At 36.2% G+C, this 20,751-nt stretch overlaps 1 protein-coding gene across 1 annotated transcript; it reads right to left on the minus strand.

The window, feature by feature from the left end:
* Window positions 1–4,636: 4,636 nt before the first annotated feature.
* Window positions 4,637–16,437, minus strand: LOC111994102 (mediator of RNA polymerase II transcription subunit 33A). Its single transcript, XM_065771465.1, is given in 13 exon segments — window positions 4,637–5,853; window positions 6,753–6,959; window positions 7,296–7,941; window positions 8,519–8,680; window positions 8,838–8,952; window positions 9,711–9,921; window positions 11,601–11,964; window positions 12,312–12,403; window positions 12,504–12,817; window positions 13,474–13,821; window positions 14,637–14,747; window positions 16,130–16,163; window positions 16,166–16,437. Coding segments are annotated over 13 exon segments (3,942 nt in total). The 5' UTR covers window positions 16,398–16,437; the 3' UTR covers window positions 4,637–4,747.
* Between the last annotated feature and the right edge of the window lie 4,314 nt (window positions 16,438–20,751).

Raw genomic sequence — 20,751 nt, forward strand, 5'->3', positions numbered from 1 at the left:
ATAGTAAGATAGTTACATCCACCTCGGACTATGGTATCCGAGGTGGATCTTATCCTTGGACGCGTTTTGGGCCACTATATATGACTTCCATCCCTTTTTCTTATACTACTCCCACAATATCTTTCTTTAACCATCCTCGGATAAGTGAATGTCCTTGGACTGGGCCGTTGGGCCACAAGCCCATTTTCTACGATTTGCACATCATCTTTTTGGATAATCGGCCCCACAATTGATTTAAAATATTATATTCTTCCTTATATGAGAAAAAATTTATAATAATAATAATAATTAGAATGTTTAGTTGTTTTGGTAGCAATTGGCATAAAAGGCATAAAAAATTAAATATTTGTGATTCACTAAAATTAGTCATAACTATATAAATTTCTTAACTTCTTTCAGTGATATTATATATATAATCAACGTTATAGTATTTATTTTATATAATTAAAAAGATAACTAATATGATATATATATATATATATATAATTATTTTAAGTGGTTCATTAATTATTTAATTATAATAAAATTTTGATGTCAATTTTTTAAGATTTATATAGAACAAAATTGATTAGAAATATGGTATTGTTGCAAAAATTTAGTTACTTTTGCAACAGTGGAAATAAGGTCCAACAAAAGAAAAAAAATAATAATAACACACAATCAAGAATGTAAAAACAATTTATATATATATATATATATATGAGAGANAGGGACTCAAATTGGATCGGACCTAGAATATGGATGGGTTTCTAACCCAACAAGCCTAAACAAAAAAATTTTAGAGAATGGATAAAAGAACTAGTTCCATTCGATAGAAAATGTCATGATCATTGTGCAGCAAAGGACGCTTCAAACTAATCAAATGATAAAAACTCTCCTTGGCTAGGTCTTAGGGGATATCTTTCTGGGTTCTATCCTCTTTCTTCTTTTTTTTTCGTCCCCTCTAATGTCATCCATTTTCAGGTTATATACCACGTTCCTCACCTCATTCTCACTGTACACGTGTAGGTTCTATTCTGGTAACTCCTTTTTGTCCCATTCAGCACTATTTGAAACCTTCGCTCAGTAGCCATAAGGCTGCTTGGTTACTGTTCAGGTATCACCTCCACATTAATGCGGCCAGAGAGTTAGTTGGGAAGCATTTAATGTGGAGGTAGCAGTTTTAGAAGATATTTGTTATCTCTCTCGGTTCCTCCTTTGTTCTATATTCACTTTCCAGTTCTAATACAACTTTGCGGAGTACCCTGAATAGTAAGATAGTTACATCTAGGGCTGTCCAGCAACCCAGAAGACCCGACCCACCCGCCCGACCCGATCCAACCCGAAGACATACGGGCGGTTCTGAATGCCCAAATGGGTCGGGTGTGGTTATGTTTATTTTAAAAATTGGTTTGCGGGTCGGTTACGGGTCTCTTAACTCCTAATTCATATAAACCGACCCGACCCAATCAGAATTTTAAAAGCAAAAAACCTGGGTTTTTTTTTCTTGATTCTTCTACGCCCTTTTAGAAAAATTTCTCTCGCTCTCTCTCCAATCTCTCACTTTCACTGATATCTCTCTCTCCGACCTCTCACTTTCTCTAATCTCTCTCAAATCCCTAACCCAAGCCTCCTTTTTGCAGACGTCACCGAGTTGGTCTCTGTTGCCGCCCTTAGCCTCTACTGCCGTCGTCGCCCTGTTGGCCTTATTGCCGTCGTTCGTTCTGGGTTGGGTCTCAAACTCCACACTCTTGATGAATCCCTCCTCTGATCTACTTGAAATCTACTTTGAGACTTTAATCGACGGTGGGTTAGTAAAAAAAAGTTTTGTTTTTTATTTTAAAACTGTACTGAGCTTGTGATGGATGTGATGATGATGGGGGATGGAGTAGTGGTGGTGGTGTGTGGTGGTGTGGGTAGTATTATCTCTATTTTTCGTTTCAGTTTCATGGATCTGGTGTTTTTGGTCCTGGTCTGTGTTATTTGGGTTGTAATTTCTTTGTTCTTTGGGTTTGGACTTCTTTTTGTTCTTTCGGTTTTTATTTCTATCTTTATCTTGTGCTTCAGTTCAGACCCGAAATAATCCGATGGACTCGATTGCTCAACCAATGACCCGTGCCACCGGGTTCGACCCGAACATTCGGTCGGCCGCGGGTCTATTTTCCGTTCACCCGATTCAATCGGGTCGGTTGCGAGTCAATACCAAACCCGATCCGACCCGACCCGTGGACAGCCCTAGTTACATCCATCTCAGACTATGGTATCCGAGGTGGATCTTATCCTCGGACGCGTTTTGGGCCACTATATATGACTTCCATCCCTTTTTCTTATACTACTCCCACAATATCTTTCTTTAACCATCCTCAGATAAGTGAATGTTCTCGGACTGGGCCGTTGGGCCACAAGCCCATTTTCAATGATTTCCACATCATCTTTTTGGATAATCGGCCCCACAATAGCCCCTCAAAATCTCGCTTTTTGTCACCTCGGAAAAAGGGAGATTTTGATATCTTGCCCTCACCCCTTTCGTGGACTTCCCTAATCTTCAGAACGCATTTCTACCTGCCCAAGGCACGCTCCTGACGCTTCTTTTTGCATGCCTGGCCACCAATACCCCTGAGTAATTGCCCGGTGAGATAAAGACCTTCCTCCAGTATGACTCCCACACATCCCTTCATGTAGCTCTTCTAGAAGTGCCTCTAAAGCTTCGGGGTGTACACAAAGCAAATATGGCCTAGAGAAAGAGCATTTGTATAACTTTTTGTCTTCGGACAGCCAAAACCGAGGAGTTTTTCGTCGTATCTTTTCAACTTCTAATTTGTCCTCGGGCAGTATATCTTTCTCAAGGAATAACAATATAGGATCTATCTAACTACGCGCCGAATTGATTTGATTAACCTGAAGCGAGTCCCCCGTTACTGGGGTGGGTGCGTTTAAGTCTTCAACCATTATCACTCGAGGCAAGTTTTGCGCCGAGGAGGTAGCAAGGGTAGCCAAAAAGTCTGCATGGGCATTTCTGCTCTTTGGGACATGGGTTACTTCAAAAAATTCAAAATTTACTTACATACGCCTAACTTGGCCCAAGTACTCCTGCATTCTTGTGTCCCGAGCTTCTAACTCCCCTCTAACCTGGCCCACGACCAGTCTCGAGTTCGAGAAAATCTCCACTGTTTTTCCACCTAGTTTCTTGACCTTCGCCATCCCCATTAATAAAGTTTCATACTCTGCTTCGTTGTTAGTAGCTGAGAATCTCAATCTCAAAGACTTCTCGATAGTGACCTTTTCAGGATATATTAGAACCAACCCCACTCCTGACCCCTGCTGATTTGCTGCTCCATCCACATACACTTTCCAGGGTGAGGCATGTTGCACGGAGATAAGGCTAACTGATTTTTCATCCATGCCACGTGGGCTTGCTTCTATTTCTTCAGGGTCTTCAGCAAATTCGGCTACCAGCTTGGGGAGAACTTGACCCTTCATAGAGGTACGAGGCATATACTTAATATCAAAAGCCCCTAAAATTGTGCCCCACTTGGCAATCCTGCCAGTATAATCTGCACTCCGAAGTACTGCTATGAGCGGATACTGAGTTAGGACGACCACAATGTGTGCTTGGAAATAATGGAGAAGTTCCTTGTCGCTTGTACCACTGCCAAAATGGCATTTTCTAATGGCAGATAACGTACTTCAACCTCATGAAGCGACTTGCTCACGTAGTAGACTGGCCGTTTTATGCCATTATCTACTCGTATCAGAACAAAACTGATCGCATAGGTAGTTATCGCCAAGTAGGAAAAAAGGACTTCATCCACCTCAGGACTAGACATAATGGGTGGCCGAGATAGATATTCTTTAAGCTGCTGAAATGCCAGGGCGCACTCCTCGGTCCATTCGAATCCTTTCCACTTGTGGAGTAAAAGGAAAAAAGGTTTCCACCTATCCGCTGACCTAGATATGAATCTATTCAAAGCAACGGTCATCCCAGTCAACCTCTGGACCTCCTTGGGATTCCGAGGTGGTTGCAGGCTACTTATGGCTCTAATTTGATTGGGGTTCACTTCAATTCCTATATATATATATATATATATGAGAGAGAGAGAGAAAGAGAGATGAGTTTAAGTTAGTGAAGTTACATCTGGTTTAATTTTACAAAAAGTTATATATTTTATCCACCGTAGATCTCTAAGTAATCTAGTGGTTCAAAAAACACTATCTTACTTAATTAAGATAGCATGTTTTAGTGTTCTCTCTTATTTATTACAATAAATTATGAAATTCTATTCTATTTTAGTATTCTCTCCCTCTTGCTAAACCACTAGAAAGAAAAAAAAAAAAAATCTCATGTTTTCTCAATCCATGGCTTCCTCTTGCCATATTCAAAAGAAGAATAATGCTAGAAACACAAATAATTTTTTTACAAAGTGTTGACATGGTGTGGTTCACATTAGCTTTTAAAAACAATTATTGAAGGATATTTTTATTTTTATTTATCAAAACATGAGACTCAGGCGATGTGCCGCCTGATTATAAATAAGCTGTTGTTTTGAGATTCCTTTACATGTACATTAGCCTTTTTCTCAAGAAATCCCTTTACATATACGTTAGCCTTTTCACCAAGAAGATATTCCTCATACACCACATAATTTTCTCATACAAATAAAATTAAAGACTTTCATTAGTAGAGAAGGTTTATTACAACATAAATTTATTACCTGTAAAGTAGATTACCTTTGTAAAATACTTTTAGATTAAAAAAAAAATTTGGAAATTATAAGGCATTTTCTATAATGAATTCCGCAACTGCACCCATATTACCAGCCCCACTAATAACAAGCAACGCAAGAGCAAGCTTTTCATTGTTCCACTGCTTCAAACCTCTACTTATACTCTTCAACGCATTTACATCTGTGTTTAGCACCCAAATTGGTGCACAATCCGTCATCAAGCTCAAAAACTCCGAAACATACACATGCCAAGTTGCCCGATGACATCCAAGTGATATCTTCCCATCAAGTGCATTCGCTAAGAATTTCATATGGCCTTTGAGGATATCATGGCGCCAGTTTGATGCATATGATGCTGAGTCAACACCCCAACCAAAAGCTCCACATAGAAATGCAAAGTATGCAAGTGCATATCCCATTAGCACTTCAACCATCCCTTCTGACCTTCCTTCCAACTCTGAACTGTGAGGTGATATAAGCCAGGAAGTCAAAGTTTCTTTAAACAATGGCTGAACCAAACTGAATCCTCCACATATATATACTAAAGAAGCCCCAAGAGAAGCCATTAGTTTCACCCGTGCCAATGCTGCAGCAAACGAAACTTTTCCGGATCTTACTATATTTTTGGTACTCTTCATCTTCTCCAATGTCTCTCTATGAAGTCCACTACATGCTATTTCTCTCACAGAATGCATCAACAGAGAGAGAATATCTTCTGCAATTAGAAGAGTTCCTTTTAAGGATCGAATGGCATGTAGAAAGAGAATCCCAGGGGCAACAGGAGACCAATCGTTGAAAGGGAATTTAAGTCCATTACCAAGAAGGACAGCTACACCACCATTGCTTGAGATAGGGGAGGAATTTATGCCAAGTGTGGCAGTGAAGCAGCTTTGAAGAAGTTTTACCACAGCACTATGGTTTTGGAGAAAGACTGTACGAGATGCACTAAATACAAAGTAGTCAAACATACGTTTCACCTTTTGGCACCACAGGGAAGCCACAATTGGCATACAAGGCCATGGGGATCCTGCAGCAATAAATTCCAAGGCTGGGATAGCCAAATAGAGTGGACTTTCCACAGCTCTAAAGGTTAAGGTTAGGCTTACAAAAGCGGCCAGGGGCAGTGGAAGTGTAGGTGCAGAGCTTCCAGCTGTGAAAATTACAAGTCAGTCAGAATACTGAAGAGACTGTTTCTAGATTAATATATGGAGAAACCCTTGATACTAATTTAATTGCTAAACATTTAAAAGAAGAGTTTCGATAGTTAAACCTTGTGCTCAAAGTAAAGGGCGTAGACATGAGAGTATTAATTGGTTTTGCAGAGTAGTACTGCTGGTTAGTTGGGTTGGATGTTTAAGAGATGATGAAATAGTGGACCATCTGTTATTGCATTGTTCCTTGGTTAGAGATTTGTGGGATTTGGTTTTTGTCCTGTTTAGGATTTAGTGGGTGATGTCTAGGAGGTTATTGATTTACTATCCTATTGGCAAGGAGGTTTTGGGTATCATTGATGTGTTGAAATTTGGAAGATTATTACTCATTGTTTGATGTGGTGTATTTGGAGGGAAAAAAATGCAAGCATTTTTGATGGGTGTGAGAGGACTAAGATAGGGCTGAAAGATTTCTTCATGAAAACGCTTCTTGAGTGGATGACAGCTTCAGGATTTACATTCTTTAATTTAGTTGAACTTATTGATTTTTGTAATTTTAGAGTTGTAGCATGATGTTCTGTTAGTATACTCCCAGTGTACTTGCAGATATTTTTATTAATAAAGTTTTTTATTACCTATCAAAATAAATAAATAAATAATTCTGGTTTGGAAAATAATACTTTTCTTTCTTTCTTTATTTTTTAAATTTGTTGTCCTTGTTTATACATGCATAACACTCATGTAGAAGGTTCCAGGATTAAAAGGACTTCCATGATCCTAGGGTTGGGGTTCTCATTTATAAGTAAGAGAACTAAAAATATGTGTAGACGTATGACTTTGATCTTTACACACAACTACAACATGAGTATATGCATATGTATATTATGGTAAAATGAACCTGAGGCAATGCTTGGGACATCAACACCAGTGGCAGCTACAACTTTCTTTATCTGTTCCTCGACATCAGATAAGTTTGCATCAGGGCTGGGCCAATCCGTTCCATTCATAGAAACTGGTTTCCAAACACCCCGGCATACTTCAGATGAGAAGTAGCTTACAATGGAAGCCAAAGACGCAGGAAGAAAATTACATAACATTTTAAGCCCTGAGACATTAAAATATTTTAGGTTATATCAGTACCTATTTGATTCAAGCAATAATGAATATTAACTATTTCTACCACAAATGGTCAACTTAGTGGAAAAAATAATAATAATAATAATAATTTATTTATTTTGGCTTCCAAGGTAAAATGAATAATTGTGATTAGTTTAAAGTCTAAGATTATCACCAGTTAGGCTGGCAATAAGAGTTGCCAAAAGAATCATAGATTATCAGGCAGAGCAGAAAATGAAACATATAATTTGACTTGTTTGCCTAGAGGAACCTATCAAAAAAATTGATTTCACCAATAGAAATCAAATAGTGACATGAGAATGACCTGTAGATAGTTCACGGGGAGAAAGTATTCCATTAGCACAGGCTTTTAAAGCAGCTTCAACCGCAAAAGGAACTGCTTCCAGTATATTCCATGCAGGCAAATTTAGTCTTAGAAAGTTGTCTTCATGCTTAGGTCCACGGACACCACTACCAGAACTAACAGAATGCAGAGACTGACTTCCTCTGAACATCATTCCAAGAAGCGCATCAACAATCTGATGAACATGAGCCTCTACAACAAGTCCAGAGAGGGTTGAATGTATGCTTGCACTATGCTGCTGATACCAATCTCTCATTTTTGGAAATGTGCAAATTAATATGGGGTGTGGACTTAATGACCTTGCAACAGCTTTTTGTCTCCTTTTATTTCGACTTTGGTGGTTGCGTCCATGAGATAGCAGGTAAAAATTACGTAAAAGTAACAGGTATTCTGGAGTTTGGAAGAATTCAATTTGGATTGCAATTCCTGTTCGCAGTTTAATCGGAGGATGATAGAACCTCCATAGCCTTAAAAGAAGAGTAAATGCATCTGAAAACACGGTGTGGGCAGAGATTTTTTCCCCTGTTGCAGCAGTGCAAACCTCATTGGACACACATGACCCGAAAACCTCACAGATTGACATCAATGAACACGCAAGGTGCGGAACCTGCAAACAAAAGTAGTCAAAAATAATTAGTCCATAGCATTGCCTCTCTCTATCAGATCTGTGGAATTAAAGCTCAATACAATCCATATTCAACTTAATCCATATATTGGTGCACCATTAACATCGTTCCTGGATGCCCCTACACCGTTCAATTTTACAAGTAAGCTCGATTATTAGCTGAAAGCTTCTCATTTCAATAATACCAAATGAAAAAGCAACTAAAATGCTCCACAGTGAGAATAGCTTTGCCACCATTCTGCTTCACCAAGAGCTAGACTGAGTTAAACCATTAACCATCTTGTCTTACATCCATCTTCTAATCTAAATTTTTCCTGGCCATCTGGCTATCCATGAAGCACCTTCAAGTCATGTCATATTGACGCTGCCATTACAATGCATGTCGCAAACCATCTTGGTGGCCAAATTAACTGTTAGGATGGTATTCTATAAAGACAGAATATGTGGAAACATAGATTCACTAAATCCTGTCACTTATTAAAGACATCTATTCAACCAACATAATATCATTTCTTATCCATGTAATGGAGATGTTTGAATCAGAGGAAGCAACATATACCAAGCCATGTAGTGAGAAAAGCTGAAGACATTCAAGGGATGTTATTCCAAGAACAAGTATATCCAGCATGTGAGCATAACCTATCAAATGGCTCTCCCTCCCTGAGTAATCTGCAGGAGCTGGAAGAGACAATAATCTTATAATGAAATCAGCAGTGTGTTCCTACATGAAATGTAGATATTCATTTAACCAGAGTAGCTCAATAATTCAGCAAGAAAATTGTAAGAAGTAACAAAGAAAAGGAATGAAATAATTGGGAGGAACCAATGGCTCAAGTATGAATGGGATATTTGTATGATCAGGTAGATAAATTTATCACCTGTACTTTCCAACCATGGATTAGGGAGGCCCCACAAAGAATTTTTGCCACTGATATCTTCTCTTCATTTGAACCATTGACAGCAATCTCAAATATTTTCTCGAGCTCTGCTAAACTTCCACCAAATAATCCATGAGTTTAATTTGGTTGCTTTAACATGGATAGATCTACTAAAAAGAGCATTTGATCAACCTGGCTTCAGAATAAAAATGGTGTAACCGAATACCAGGCCTCAGTCAGAGAAATTAGCTAATCTAAAAGTTACGCTTTCTCTTTAACTTCAAAATTATTTTGTCCAACCTCCATTAACATTTTAAAATACATAGAAGTTAGAGGGTTCAAAATGTTAACATTAAAGTTGGCATTGTCAAACAACTATATGATCTGACCTCTAGGCATCTTTACTGGAATTATAAGATTCAAGAGTCAAATAAAAGTCTTAACATAGAAATTCTACGTTGTGAAATCAACCTAATTTGGATATGGTCATTTTTACTGGTAACTATGCCAATTAGGAGCAGATGAATCAAGTGGTATGATTATTGATTGTTGTGTTACTCAATTCCAAGTTCATTTCTTGGACCACCCCTGATACTAAATGCATGTATCCACCTAGGTTAAATTCCACACAACCAATTCTAAGCCTTGACAAAGAAAGAGGGTTGCAAGTTGATGGCTAGTGAATGTCTTAGTCACATCTTATGAAAAATAATGGTTTAGAGAATTGAGTTGAGGTGCTCTCTACTTTCGTGCACCAGATCCAGATTAGTTAAATAAAGGGCTCATGTAGCTAATACCAATTATATATGGTTTAGGCTTGTTCAATTTGAGTGTAGTTCAGTTGAACTTTAAAAGGAACAAGTGTGAATATACCTTGAAGCAGGAGTGGATACCAAAGCATTTGTCATTACTGGAGTAAGCGATTCCCCCTGCATTAATGATGACCAGCCAGGCACTTGTCCTGGCAAACTAACCGGTATTTGATTGATCTTTCCATTCACATAGCCTGGCCAGAAATATGCTGATGTGTCCAGTAGATTTCTAGCTATACAAGCTTCAACTATTAGATGCCGCATGTTTCCAGCTGAAACAAGGATAGAACTAATTTTAGAAAGCATTGCACATGCTGCAAAATCTTGGATTAGAAGGCATTACAAATACGCTACAAGGACAAACACAAGTGGCACTGAAGAATTGGATAGAGCACGAAGTTGAAGCTACAATCTGTGCAATACTTTTATATGAAAACTTATTTGTTGAACACTACAGGAAAAAATGAAAACATATGGGTTGGACAAGAGAGGACATGACACTCCAGTCCATCTGGTCTGGGACACATGACATAAATGAAATGACACTCATTCACCTAGAAAGTTTATAGACTTCAAGTGTGTTAGGCAGCCCATTAATTGATGCTATGTCACACATATTAAAGCTTGAATGTTACTGTGTTACATATATTCATGCTTTCATTTAGGCGTACATTGTTCCCCATTTATTGCTTGCCTTGTACACTATTTTGTACCTCAATTGAGATGAATATCGTACACAGAAATTCTCAAACTTACATAGCATCAATCATGAGGTTGCCTGCCAAGTGCCAACAGCCTTATGGCTGGAGGAGAACTTGGGTTTGAATCCCCCTCCCCCCACTTGTTGCAAGACAAAAAATAAAATCAAAGGGCTGCCTAAGAAAGTGAATTACACATTATCCATCAAGGAGGTAATCCCTAGTTCTTAATTGTCATATTATCTATAGTTTTGCATGCAAATGAAACTCAATAGATGTATATTGACAAAGATAAAAACAAATAGCCGCGTCGTTGCATATAGATTTCTTGGAGTGGTTGTATCAAACACTGCATATTTGTGTCAAGGACAAAGTTTAGCTCCAAACCAGTTTGGAGCTATCTCCTCCAACCCACTACATGGCAATTTATAAGATTATCCATATGTATTATTTAAACAAGTCACATGACTCATCAAAATGTCATATGACTAAAACTAAACATGGATGGTCCTTTCAATTGTCACATAGTGGGTTGGAGGAAGATATCCAAACCGGTTTGGTGCTAAACATTTTACTTGTGTCAAAATAAGAAATTTGTATTAGCATCCAACATTAGTTTCATGTTTAGGGACAAAAGGATGGATATGAGTGAAAAGAATTGTTTCCAACATAAAAATACAAAAAGAACGTTTGGAAGAGAAACTAAGATGTTGAAATACATAAACAGAAGACTAGAATGCGAGAACACCATTTTATGGCTTAGGGAGAAAAAGGATACAATCTAACAAACCAGGTTAAACTTCTTTTTGTTGTCTGGGAACATCAAATAATCAAGTGTTATTAGTGTGATGCATCAAATTATAACTTTTTTCCTATTTTGGTGTAACTAAAATTTTTGAGTACCTCTACCTTTTTCACTCTTGCTTTTGATATAAATGGGAACAAAATAGTGAGTAGGCTTCATAGACTTTTACACACCACCGATTTTTTTTCTATATCCAATTTTAAGTTGAGCTCACTTCAACTAGATCACTACAGCCATAAAGAACATTAAACAAGAATTATAAATAATGAGAAGCTTACATATATCTTTCAGATGAATTGTCAGATGCATGATTTTCAAGAGGTAAACTGAGTGAGTTCACCACTGTACCCCCTAGACAGTTATCACAATGCTATACAAGTTTGAACTTTACGCCTACAGAAAGCTTTTGTAAATCGTAGATAACGAATGAGAACCTGTTATTACTTACCACAATTAGTTGGCATATGATTCATACTGATGCATTCTAAGTTTGTATTTTCAATATTGACGCCTGAAATATAGAACATTGCCTTTGCAGCAGCCTGATTTGCTGCAGAAACAGTGGATTTAAGTGGAATCAGCAACCCCTTGTAATCACCTAGCATCTGTAAGCTGGAGGCCAACTCGTTGCGACACTTTCCTGGAACACTCCTTTCTTCTTTCCAGCTACTTGTCGAGCCATATTCTGTTTCATCAAGTGGTGCACTTTCCTCTTCGTCAATAAAATCAGCAACCACTAGAGTTATGATGCACAGTAAGGTGCAAAACCGATTATCTAGACGAAACCTAGTAGTGTAAATGGAATCCCGACCCTAACAACAATAAAAAATTAAAATGGAAAGTTCAATCAGTTCAGTTCCTAGAAATAGAACTATATTACACCTAATGATATGCAAAGAATAACTCGATCTACTGACTCCAATGCTCCTGTTGATCAATTCACTAACAAGAAACTTTGACAGTTTGATGGTTATAGAACGTAATTCACCAGCAGGAAACCCAAACAAACAAGTATGGACCGCTTACCCAAGAGCATTATAAGTTTTAAGGAGCCTCAACATGAATCTTCAAGGAAGCATCATTTTTATATGTTCCAGAGAACCAAGGAAAAAAATCAAAGACAGAAGGAAATTTCGAGTTAACCACAAATATAATTTACCCTTTGTGCAAGACGAAGAGTCGCAATCCACAGGCTCAAGAAGGTGTTGTGCCAGGTGGTGCAATTTATGGCTTTGAGGACCTTAATCAAACCTGCAAAAAATGAAATTTCAACATTCACATAGATGCCAGTTTGTTAAGAAATGAGATTGTACAATTTAAAATAAAATTTTTTGGGATAACAATTCTTCACCTGTGATGGTTTCAATGGCGCCTATGACATTGACCTCTTTTGTATCCATAGCATCTTCTAAAATCAGATCAAGTGGGAGCCAATGATCAGAATGACTAGCCCCATTGCACAGACTGGTAGAAGAAGCCAGAGCACCAATAACCACAATGTCATTGGAATTTAGCCTAGACTTTAATCTGATTTCTTGAGAGACAATGTGAGAATTTGAAGCCAACTGCAGAAGTGCCTCAGGAGTTATTTCTGCATTTTTTAAAGCTGATGAGTTTGCTTGAAGCAGCTGTAAGCGCTGGGTAAATCCTTTCCAATGTGAGGACCTTACAATGTGGCACTAAATGTTAAGCAAAATCATTCAGGAAAAAGACCAAGCAGGAAACTAAGTAAGCTATCTGTAAAATTACATGATGGTCTTCCCTTGTTTTTTCATATGTTTGTTTGTTGTTGCAGCTAACTCATGCACCCAATGGAATTTGAAACCATGACCTTACTCACCACCTTAAGTTATGGGGTGAAGATGTCATATGGCTTAAAGGTCATTGGCAGGACATAATGGCTTAAGATTTAGCACCATTTGGATTGCTTTAGAGGGTTTCCTTTTCTTTTGAAAAGAAAATGCGGTTTCTTCATTGGAATATGAATCTGTGATAAAATCAATTCTCCCACTGAACTTAATCATAATCAGATAGTGATTACAGATTATACAAGATCAAACCTATGGGACTTAGGGAAGGATAAAAGGGAATGAATTAAAAAAAAGGGAGAGAATTATAGAACAAGTAGCTGATACATATAGCAGGAAAAAACTCAGTTGTGTGTGCATTGACCGTTTTCCATTAAATTGTCATAGAAAAGTCCAAGAGAAATTCACTTTAGTACTAATTGGTGAAGTTTTAGTGTGCTTTCACTTACACAATATAGCAATAATAGTGAATAAATTGTGAAAAAGCAAGTACTAAGAGACATAAGCATATACATGTTCTGGCGTGCTAAGTTAAGAATCCTGGAAGTTACTTTATTCTGCATAAATTGCCCAATAAGCTCAATAGCCATCAATGTATTAAATTTCTGCATTCTTTCATGACATTCACTCTGCTTCTCATCATATTTATCGTGACCATCTATTTCCATGTCTTGAGGATTAGTTGCCCATCTAGACTTCTTTTCCGAGGTAAGTTCTAGTAACCCTTCATCATCTAATGATGCATCAAGTAACTGCCATACAAGTGAAAAGATGAGCTCAACCACAATAGTCCCAGCTTCACTAGTTTTCAGACCAAATATCTGGGAGAGCTGAAGAATAGTATCTATCGATTGCATAACCCTGTATAGAAAGATACACTAAAAATTGTCAATGAAAAACCAGAATGAATGCAATGTTATGGAATGACATCAAATATTGCAATCATTTTAACAACATCAACTTTATTTTAAAGCAATGATACTAGAGATTAGTAACTACAGAGAGAAAAGATTATACTAATTGCAAATGATTTTATTGAGATATAAATAATTACCAGTATATTAATGTAGACTAGGCCGTAGAGTACTTGTATTTTAAGTAACATAAAGATTTGCACGGGCACATGAATAGAAACTTGTTACCAATTTGGGATTTACATGTAGTATGTAAAAATTAAATTACATTGAGATGATCTTATCAATGGTGGCATGAAAAATTAGTGTCCTTGTGGTAAATTTAGTATCCTCTCATTCATTGCTGCGTCCTCTTCAATTCTCAATTGGCAGATATGTTCTATTTTCCTTCTAGGGGTGTTTACAAAACCCGTGTAGATGACACTAGAGATGCTTACAAAACCAAAAGATACATAAAAGAAGAGCATTATCCAGTATTTTTGGTTTCCACTGCAGAACTTGAACAACTATCCTTACTTTGCATGGAAAATCTTTATGTAGTATGTAACTTAAATCCATAAGAATTAATTACTTTGGGTTTTCTTGACTTCAGAAAGTTTTGTTGCACAAAACAAGACACAACATAAAATATTCCTCAAAAACACACCGATAGATAAATTCAAGACAAGAAGGCAATATAGCACTGATTAGACAATAATGAAGACAGTTCATAAATAATCCAGTCTGTCTAACATGATATGCAAAACAAAATTTAAAACTTGCCTTTGATAATTCATGCCCTTTATTTGAGATTTAAGAGTAAAGGCATGTCTCTTAAGGAGCTCCATGAAAAGCCTATATGCTGCGGGCTGGTGACGCCGACTTGAAATAACCCTGTAAACGAATGAACATGAATTTGAAAGGAAACTGAACAATCCACTAACAACATTTTTTTTTTTTTTTTTTTGACAGAATGAGTGGCAACTTTGCAACAAATTTGTAAAAACTGGCAAGTTATATATGCAAAACATCCATTGTTATTTCACACAACAGTTGTTTCTAATTATTTAAATCTACTATTATTTTTTGTTATCTTCCATTATAGAGGCCAAGAAAACGAACATCTCAGTCTGTAATTTCAGTTTTTATCATTTTCAGGAACTGTTATTTTATCATGTTTTTTAGTACATATATATATATATGATTTACTATTCATTTACATCTAACAGCTATGCATATACAATTGCATGTTCAATTAATAGGGATTTCCAAACAATTTTATAGTCAGACATCCTAGTTTGTATAAGCTACTTTGGATGTATGATTAACAAAATTAAGAAATAACTCTCTTGAAATAATACAACCTTTTTCACTAAAAATTTCAATTACACAATCAAAGGTAAAAATGTTACTCTTGATAAGGATGTTTTCCACTTTGTCATGCGAATATCTATCTATGATCCTTTACCATGCTGACCACTTGAACATTCCACAAAGACTTACTTCTTTTTCTTCTCTTTTGTTTTTTAGTAAAAAGATAGACAAAGACCCACTTCTAAGAACCAGCAATATTTGAACAAAGTTTGGCCACAGCCAAGATTGTAGCCTAAGGCTACAACAATACTTAATATTCTTTTAGTGAATAAGAATTTTAATAAATTCATCACTAGGTTACATTTTCTTCTTATATCTTCTATATTTACAAAATTTTCAAAAAATCAAAGATCAATAACTATGTCATCAATCAAATATTTAAATTTCAAGTTTCTATAGTGTAAAATTATGCATAAAAAATAAGTTTATAAATCGAATAATAAATAACATCCGATTGACACAAAATTTGATATTTGTGTTAACAACATAAAGAACATAAATTTTCAAAGTATATAGCCATAAAATATTTTGGATATAAAATTTAAAAATCCACATTCGTTCTCCTCTCTCGTACACCAAATTCTACGTTAATAAGATATTATTTTTTTATTCAAAAACTCTTTATAAAAATCCTTGAAATTCAAACACTTTTTAGATAAAATAGTTATTTTTTGTCCTCTTGATACTTGCAAGGAAAATGTCTCTCCAAACCAGCCACGTCATTCCTCAAAACTCCAAAAACATATCCCAAACAAAAAATAACAAATTTAGGACTCAACATTTTTCATAACATGTATTTTTTTTACGTGGCATGTTCTTACTGTTGTATGATAAAAATGATATCTGGCGAAAAAAATAATTCTAAAAGTAATAATTAAAAAAAAAAAAAAAAAAAAAAAAACCTTGTAGAAAACAAAGCAAGAACGAGCAGAGGGGCACAATGTTTAGCACCAAGGCCTTGTCTAGGAACTTCCACAAGATGGGAACGTTGTTGTCCCAACAAATGTAGGAAACCAAAACCTCTGCCACTTCTATGGATGGCAGTGACAGTCCTTCCGAGTTCAAGAACTTGGACAGCTGCATTGCCCAGACATGGGGGTCACTACCCTTTTCTTGTGCATCTTTGGTTACCTCTATCACCATCTGGACCCAATCATTGCTTTGCTCCATTTCAAAGGGTACGTCCCTACGAACATTTTCTGTGATTTTTAAGCATACACAATGCCATTGCCAGCTTCTTCTTTTATAGTTTGTGATGTGTAATTTGCAGTATAATCGGTCAGAGAAAGAAACAGTCAAATGTAAGTTGACGACTTTATGGTTGTAAGATTAATTAAGGTGAGAGAAAGAGCTATTTCTTTTTATAGATGGGATGAATTTTAACGGATAGAGTCAAATTCAAAACGATCATTTGTATTATTAGGCCAAATTAAAATTTATGTAATCTATCTATGTCTAGTTTCTATATATATCTAAATTAAAAGTTGAAGTGTTATATTTATTTTTGCTATTTTTTAATTAAGTCACATTATTGTCATGTCACAAATTTTCCTTTTTTTGGTTTCCACTTCACATATTCTTTATATTCAATCCTCTTTTCTCTCTCTCAACTCATCATCTTCTTCCCCTCAAAAAAAAAAAAAAAAAAAATCTCATCCTCTTCTCATCAAATAAACGGCTAATGTTTCTCCTATTAATGACTTTTCTATTGAATCCAAATCACCTTAAATTTAGCAATCAATCATCTCCTCTCTCTCTTTCCAAAAATCAATCATCTTCTGTCAAACAAACAACTAATGTTTCTCCTTATCAAACAAACGGCTTCTCTCCTCATCAAAACATTCAGTTGCTTGAATCCCTTTGGATTTAAAACCCACTAATTCAAGGTCAATTTTTCTTTTTCTTCCCTTGAACTTCTTTGCTTTTCCATTGCAATTTTTATGATTTGTGATGGATTTTCTTTTGCGAGGTTGTAAATATTGTGTTTTTTTTTTTTTTTTTCTTTTTTTAAATTTTCAATTGTTAGTCTATTTCTTTCTATTCATGATTACATTTTTTCTTTACATAATTTCTTTTTACCGATTAAAATTGTTTGTGTCTAAAGAATTGGAATGCGTTTTATTGATTTAATACATGGTCATCTGCCTCCCATTTGTTTATTTTATTTTTTGAATGGCTTTATTATTTTTTAAAATAAAGTACTACACAAATTCTTGCTAATTATCCTTTAATCTCATCTATATCTATGCTAATTTCTAACTTCTTAGGATACCTTATGATCGATAGGTACGGACCATAAGGTGTTCCTCTTTTTCTTTGTATTTGGGATTATAACTTAGCTTAATATGATTTTTTTTCATTAATTTTTCGACAAATTATAGTGTAAATGTGGGTTCCAATTACTTTAACTGGTAAAGTCTCTGATGGTTGAATAAGAGATCTGGAGTTCAATCCTCGCCTACAACAAAAATCAATTGGTGTCTTGGTTTAATGATAAAAGGCACAATTATAAAAAACGGACGCCATAAATTGAAACTCTATAAAAAAATTTAAAAAAAAATTACGGTGTAAATATCATTATTGTAAGACAAACATACTAATTTTTTTTTTTTAATCTAATCCCTAATTCTCATCATTTATCTTCTCAAATATATATATATATATATATTACCATTTATGATTTTTAAGGAAACAACTTTGGGACGTTTACAATGTTTAACTATTGCATCCATTTTATAAGTATGGACATACATGCAATATTGCTTTATGTTTTCCATGGTAATATTAATATCCATTACTTTGAAATTAAAAAATTCTCTCAATTGAAGCATATACCTCGATGTGATTTCATCTTTAGGAAATCTTGCAACCTAATTCAAGTCATACTAACCAATATGTATATAAACAAATAGAATGATTTTGTACCAACCAACACAATTAAATCATATTGCCTTAGTTAGCTTAAACTTATCTCATTCTCAAGAAAGAAAAAAAAAAACTTAAACTTAAATTTATCTCTTATTTTGAGTTCAATTTGGTTATTATACGTTGGACTTCAATCCATGATACTCTTTAAATATACAAAAATATGATAGAAATAACGTAAGAAATATAATAGATAAATGAAACATGAAAGCAACTAAGTATTTCTTTTGTACTTAAAAAAAAAAAAAAAAGATTGAAAGAGAGAGAGAGAGATATGGAAGATTTATAAATTATAATGTTTTGAGTGATAAACTAGTCTATACATTTTACTTATATTTATTGCATTCCACCTTAATTTTGGGATTAGAGCATTCATGATCATGAGTTCGGTAGGGTCAGGATTTGTAGCCCAAACCCAAAACAATGAATTTGTAGAGAGTGGGTGAAAGAGCTGGGTTATTTGTGAATTTAGCAACTGTTAACTATAATCACCGGGAATGAACCAACGTAAAAACGCACTTAAAAGCTAAACAAAATGATGTCCGAAGAGGAATATTATTGATTGAACAGTGAAAACAGTTCGTAGAACTACAGTAAAATCTTTCTTCCTCTCTTATTATCTTTTTTCCCCCTCCCCTATTATTAGAGGTCTCTTCCCTTTATATAGCATCCTTTCCCATCATCTCCATCGTACACTTGTTCTTCATCTATGTATCCACTTGAGTACATGTCATGTTAAGTACTTGCTTTAGTTTTCCATTAGTGGTGGTAGCTGAGATTACATTGTTCAGGAGTCTTCTCTACATAAATGCGGCCAGGAAAGTTGCTGCAGTGCATTAAACACGGTGGTAGCAGCTTTTTCTTTTAGATATTTCTCCGTTTTTATCATCTCCAGGCATGCCATAAGCTTATCCTTCTCATTGAAGTCGTTAGGAAGATCACTCGAACTTTCCAGATACTTGCTTGATTGAGACTTCTTGTATTCGAGGAGAATGAACTCTTCGGATCACTGGTGCTCTCTTCGGACTACATTCCTCGTTCATTTTCAGGAATATCTCTTCCACATGGATTCCTTCTCAACTACTTTCTTCTCTTCGGACACACAGTAATCTTCAAGTAGGGCCCTAGGCCCAATATATAAAGTTGGGCTTTTACCCCCCACAATAGCCCCTCAAAATTTTAATTTTTCCCTCGCATCTGATGAGCAAAAGTAGGATTTTGACTTATCACAGAAAATAATTGCTAAGAATATGAAAAGTACCTGAATTTACACATGCGAGCATAGATTTAGGCACTCCATCATTATCTGTTGACGTTTCGATATTTACGAAACACTATTAATTGCTTTGGGCGGCGCTATGTCTTTGGTATCCAACAGTGAGCCATCGATCCAACGGACAACATTTTCCCTCAGAATTTGGGCAGGGTAATTGCCACTCATTTTCTGACCCCCCCCCTATATAAAGCCTTAAAGGAAAATGTTTTTCCTTTACTTCACAGTTTCTTAGATTTCTCAGCGAACTCAGTCATTCAAACTTCCAAAGCTTTCCCAGTCATCAATCCTAGTTCTTCTCAGAATCTGCAAGAATCTCTCTCCAAGTTCAAGGATCATTCTCCGATTTAGTTTGCGTAAGTTCTCCTTTATTCAAGTCTTTAGTCTTCTCTTCGGCCAACATCCTCGGCTTTCAAGTTCTCGTTTCTCAGTTATTATTCTGCGCCTTACTCTAGTTAACCAAAAATGGGTAGATTTCAGTGTCTCGTCGATAGTCCTGCCTTAATAGAGGAATTTAAGGAGACATACGGCATACCACAGGGGGTAAACCCGAGGTATTGTCCCCCAGAAAAGATATTAACCGACCGAAGAGAGGGGGAAGTCGTAATCTCTATGATAGCCTTCATAGAGGGAGGAATGACTCTCCCCATGGGTTCTATCACCCAAAATTATCTCCGTAACCATAGACTTTCTCCTGATCAATGCACACCTAATATGTTTAGGATCCTAGGGGCAATTGATGCTTTGAATCGTCATTTAGGACTGGGGCTCATCTGGCTTGACATAGTACACATGTATAAGTGTCATAGCTAGAAGGGAGCGGGATACTACCTTAAATCCCGATCCGAAGTCGTTAGGCTCGTCTCCTACCTTCCCAAGTCCAACAAAGGGATGAAAGATGACTATCTGATCATCTCGGGCGCATGGCATGACGGTTTTCATTACCCGACCCAGCTAGGAGAACTAGGTGGGAAATGTTAGATTTAGGTTTCCTAACAATAGATTTAGTATCTCTGCATTTAACAATTTGTCTTCTTTTCATATCATTGTTTTCGAGTTTCTGACTAAGTTTCGTTGTGGTGTTAACAGATAAGGATCACGTTTCTCCTCGGCTTAGCCTCATGAACGTCCACGCACTCAACTACTTACTACGAGAGGAAATTTTTGTAAGTGAGGACGGGCAGCTACGGTCCGTTCCTCTCATTCTTGGTTTCACACCGAAATCAACTGATTTTCAGCCGGTCGGCAACGCCATCACTCAAGGAGATTATCGGCTCCAACGAATAGACGTCTCTCGGCGCAATTTTTTGGCACCATTCGATCTTG

This window comes from Quercus suber, unplaced genomic scaffold (assembly GCF_002906115.3).
Source record: "Quercus suber isolate HL8 unplaced genomic scaffold, Cork oak 2.0 scaffold_44, whole genome shotgun sequence".
Taxonomy (NCBI): Eukaryota; Viridiplantae; Streptophyta; class Magnoliopsida; order Fagales; family Fagaceae; genus Quercus; species Quercus suber.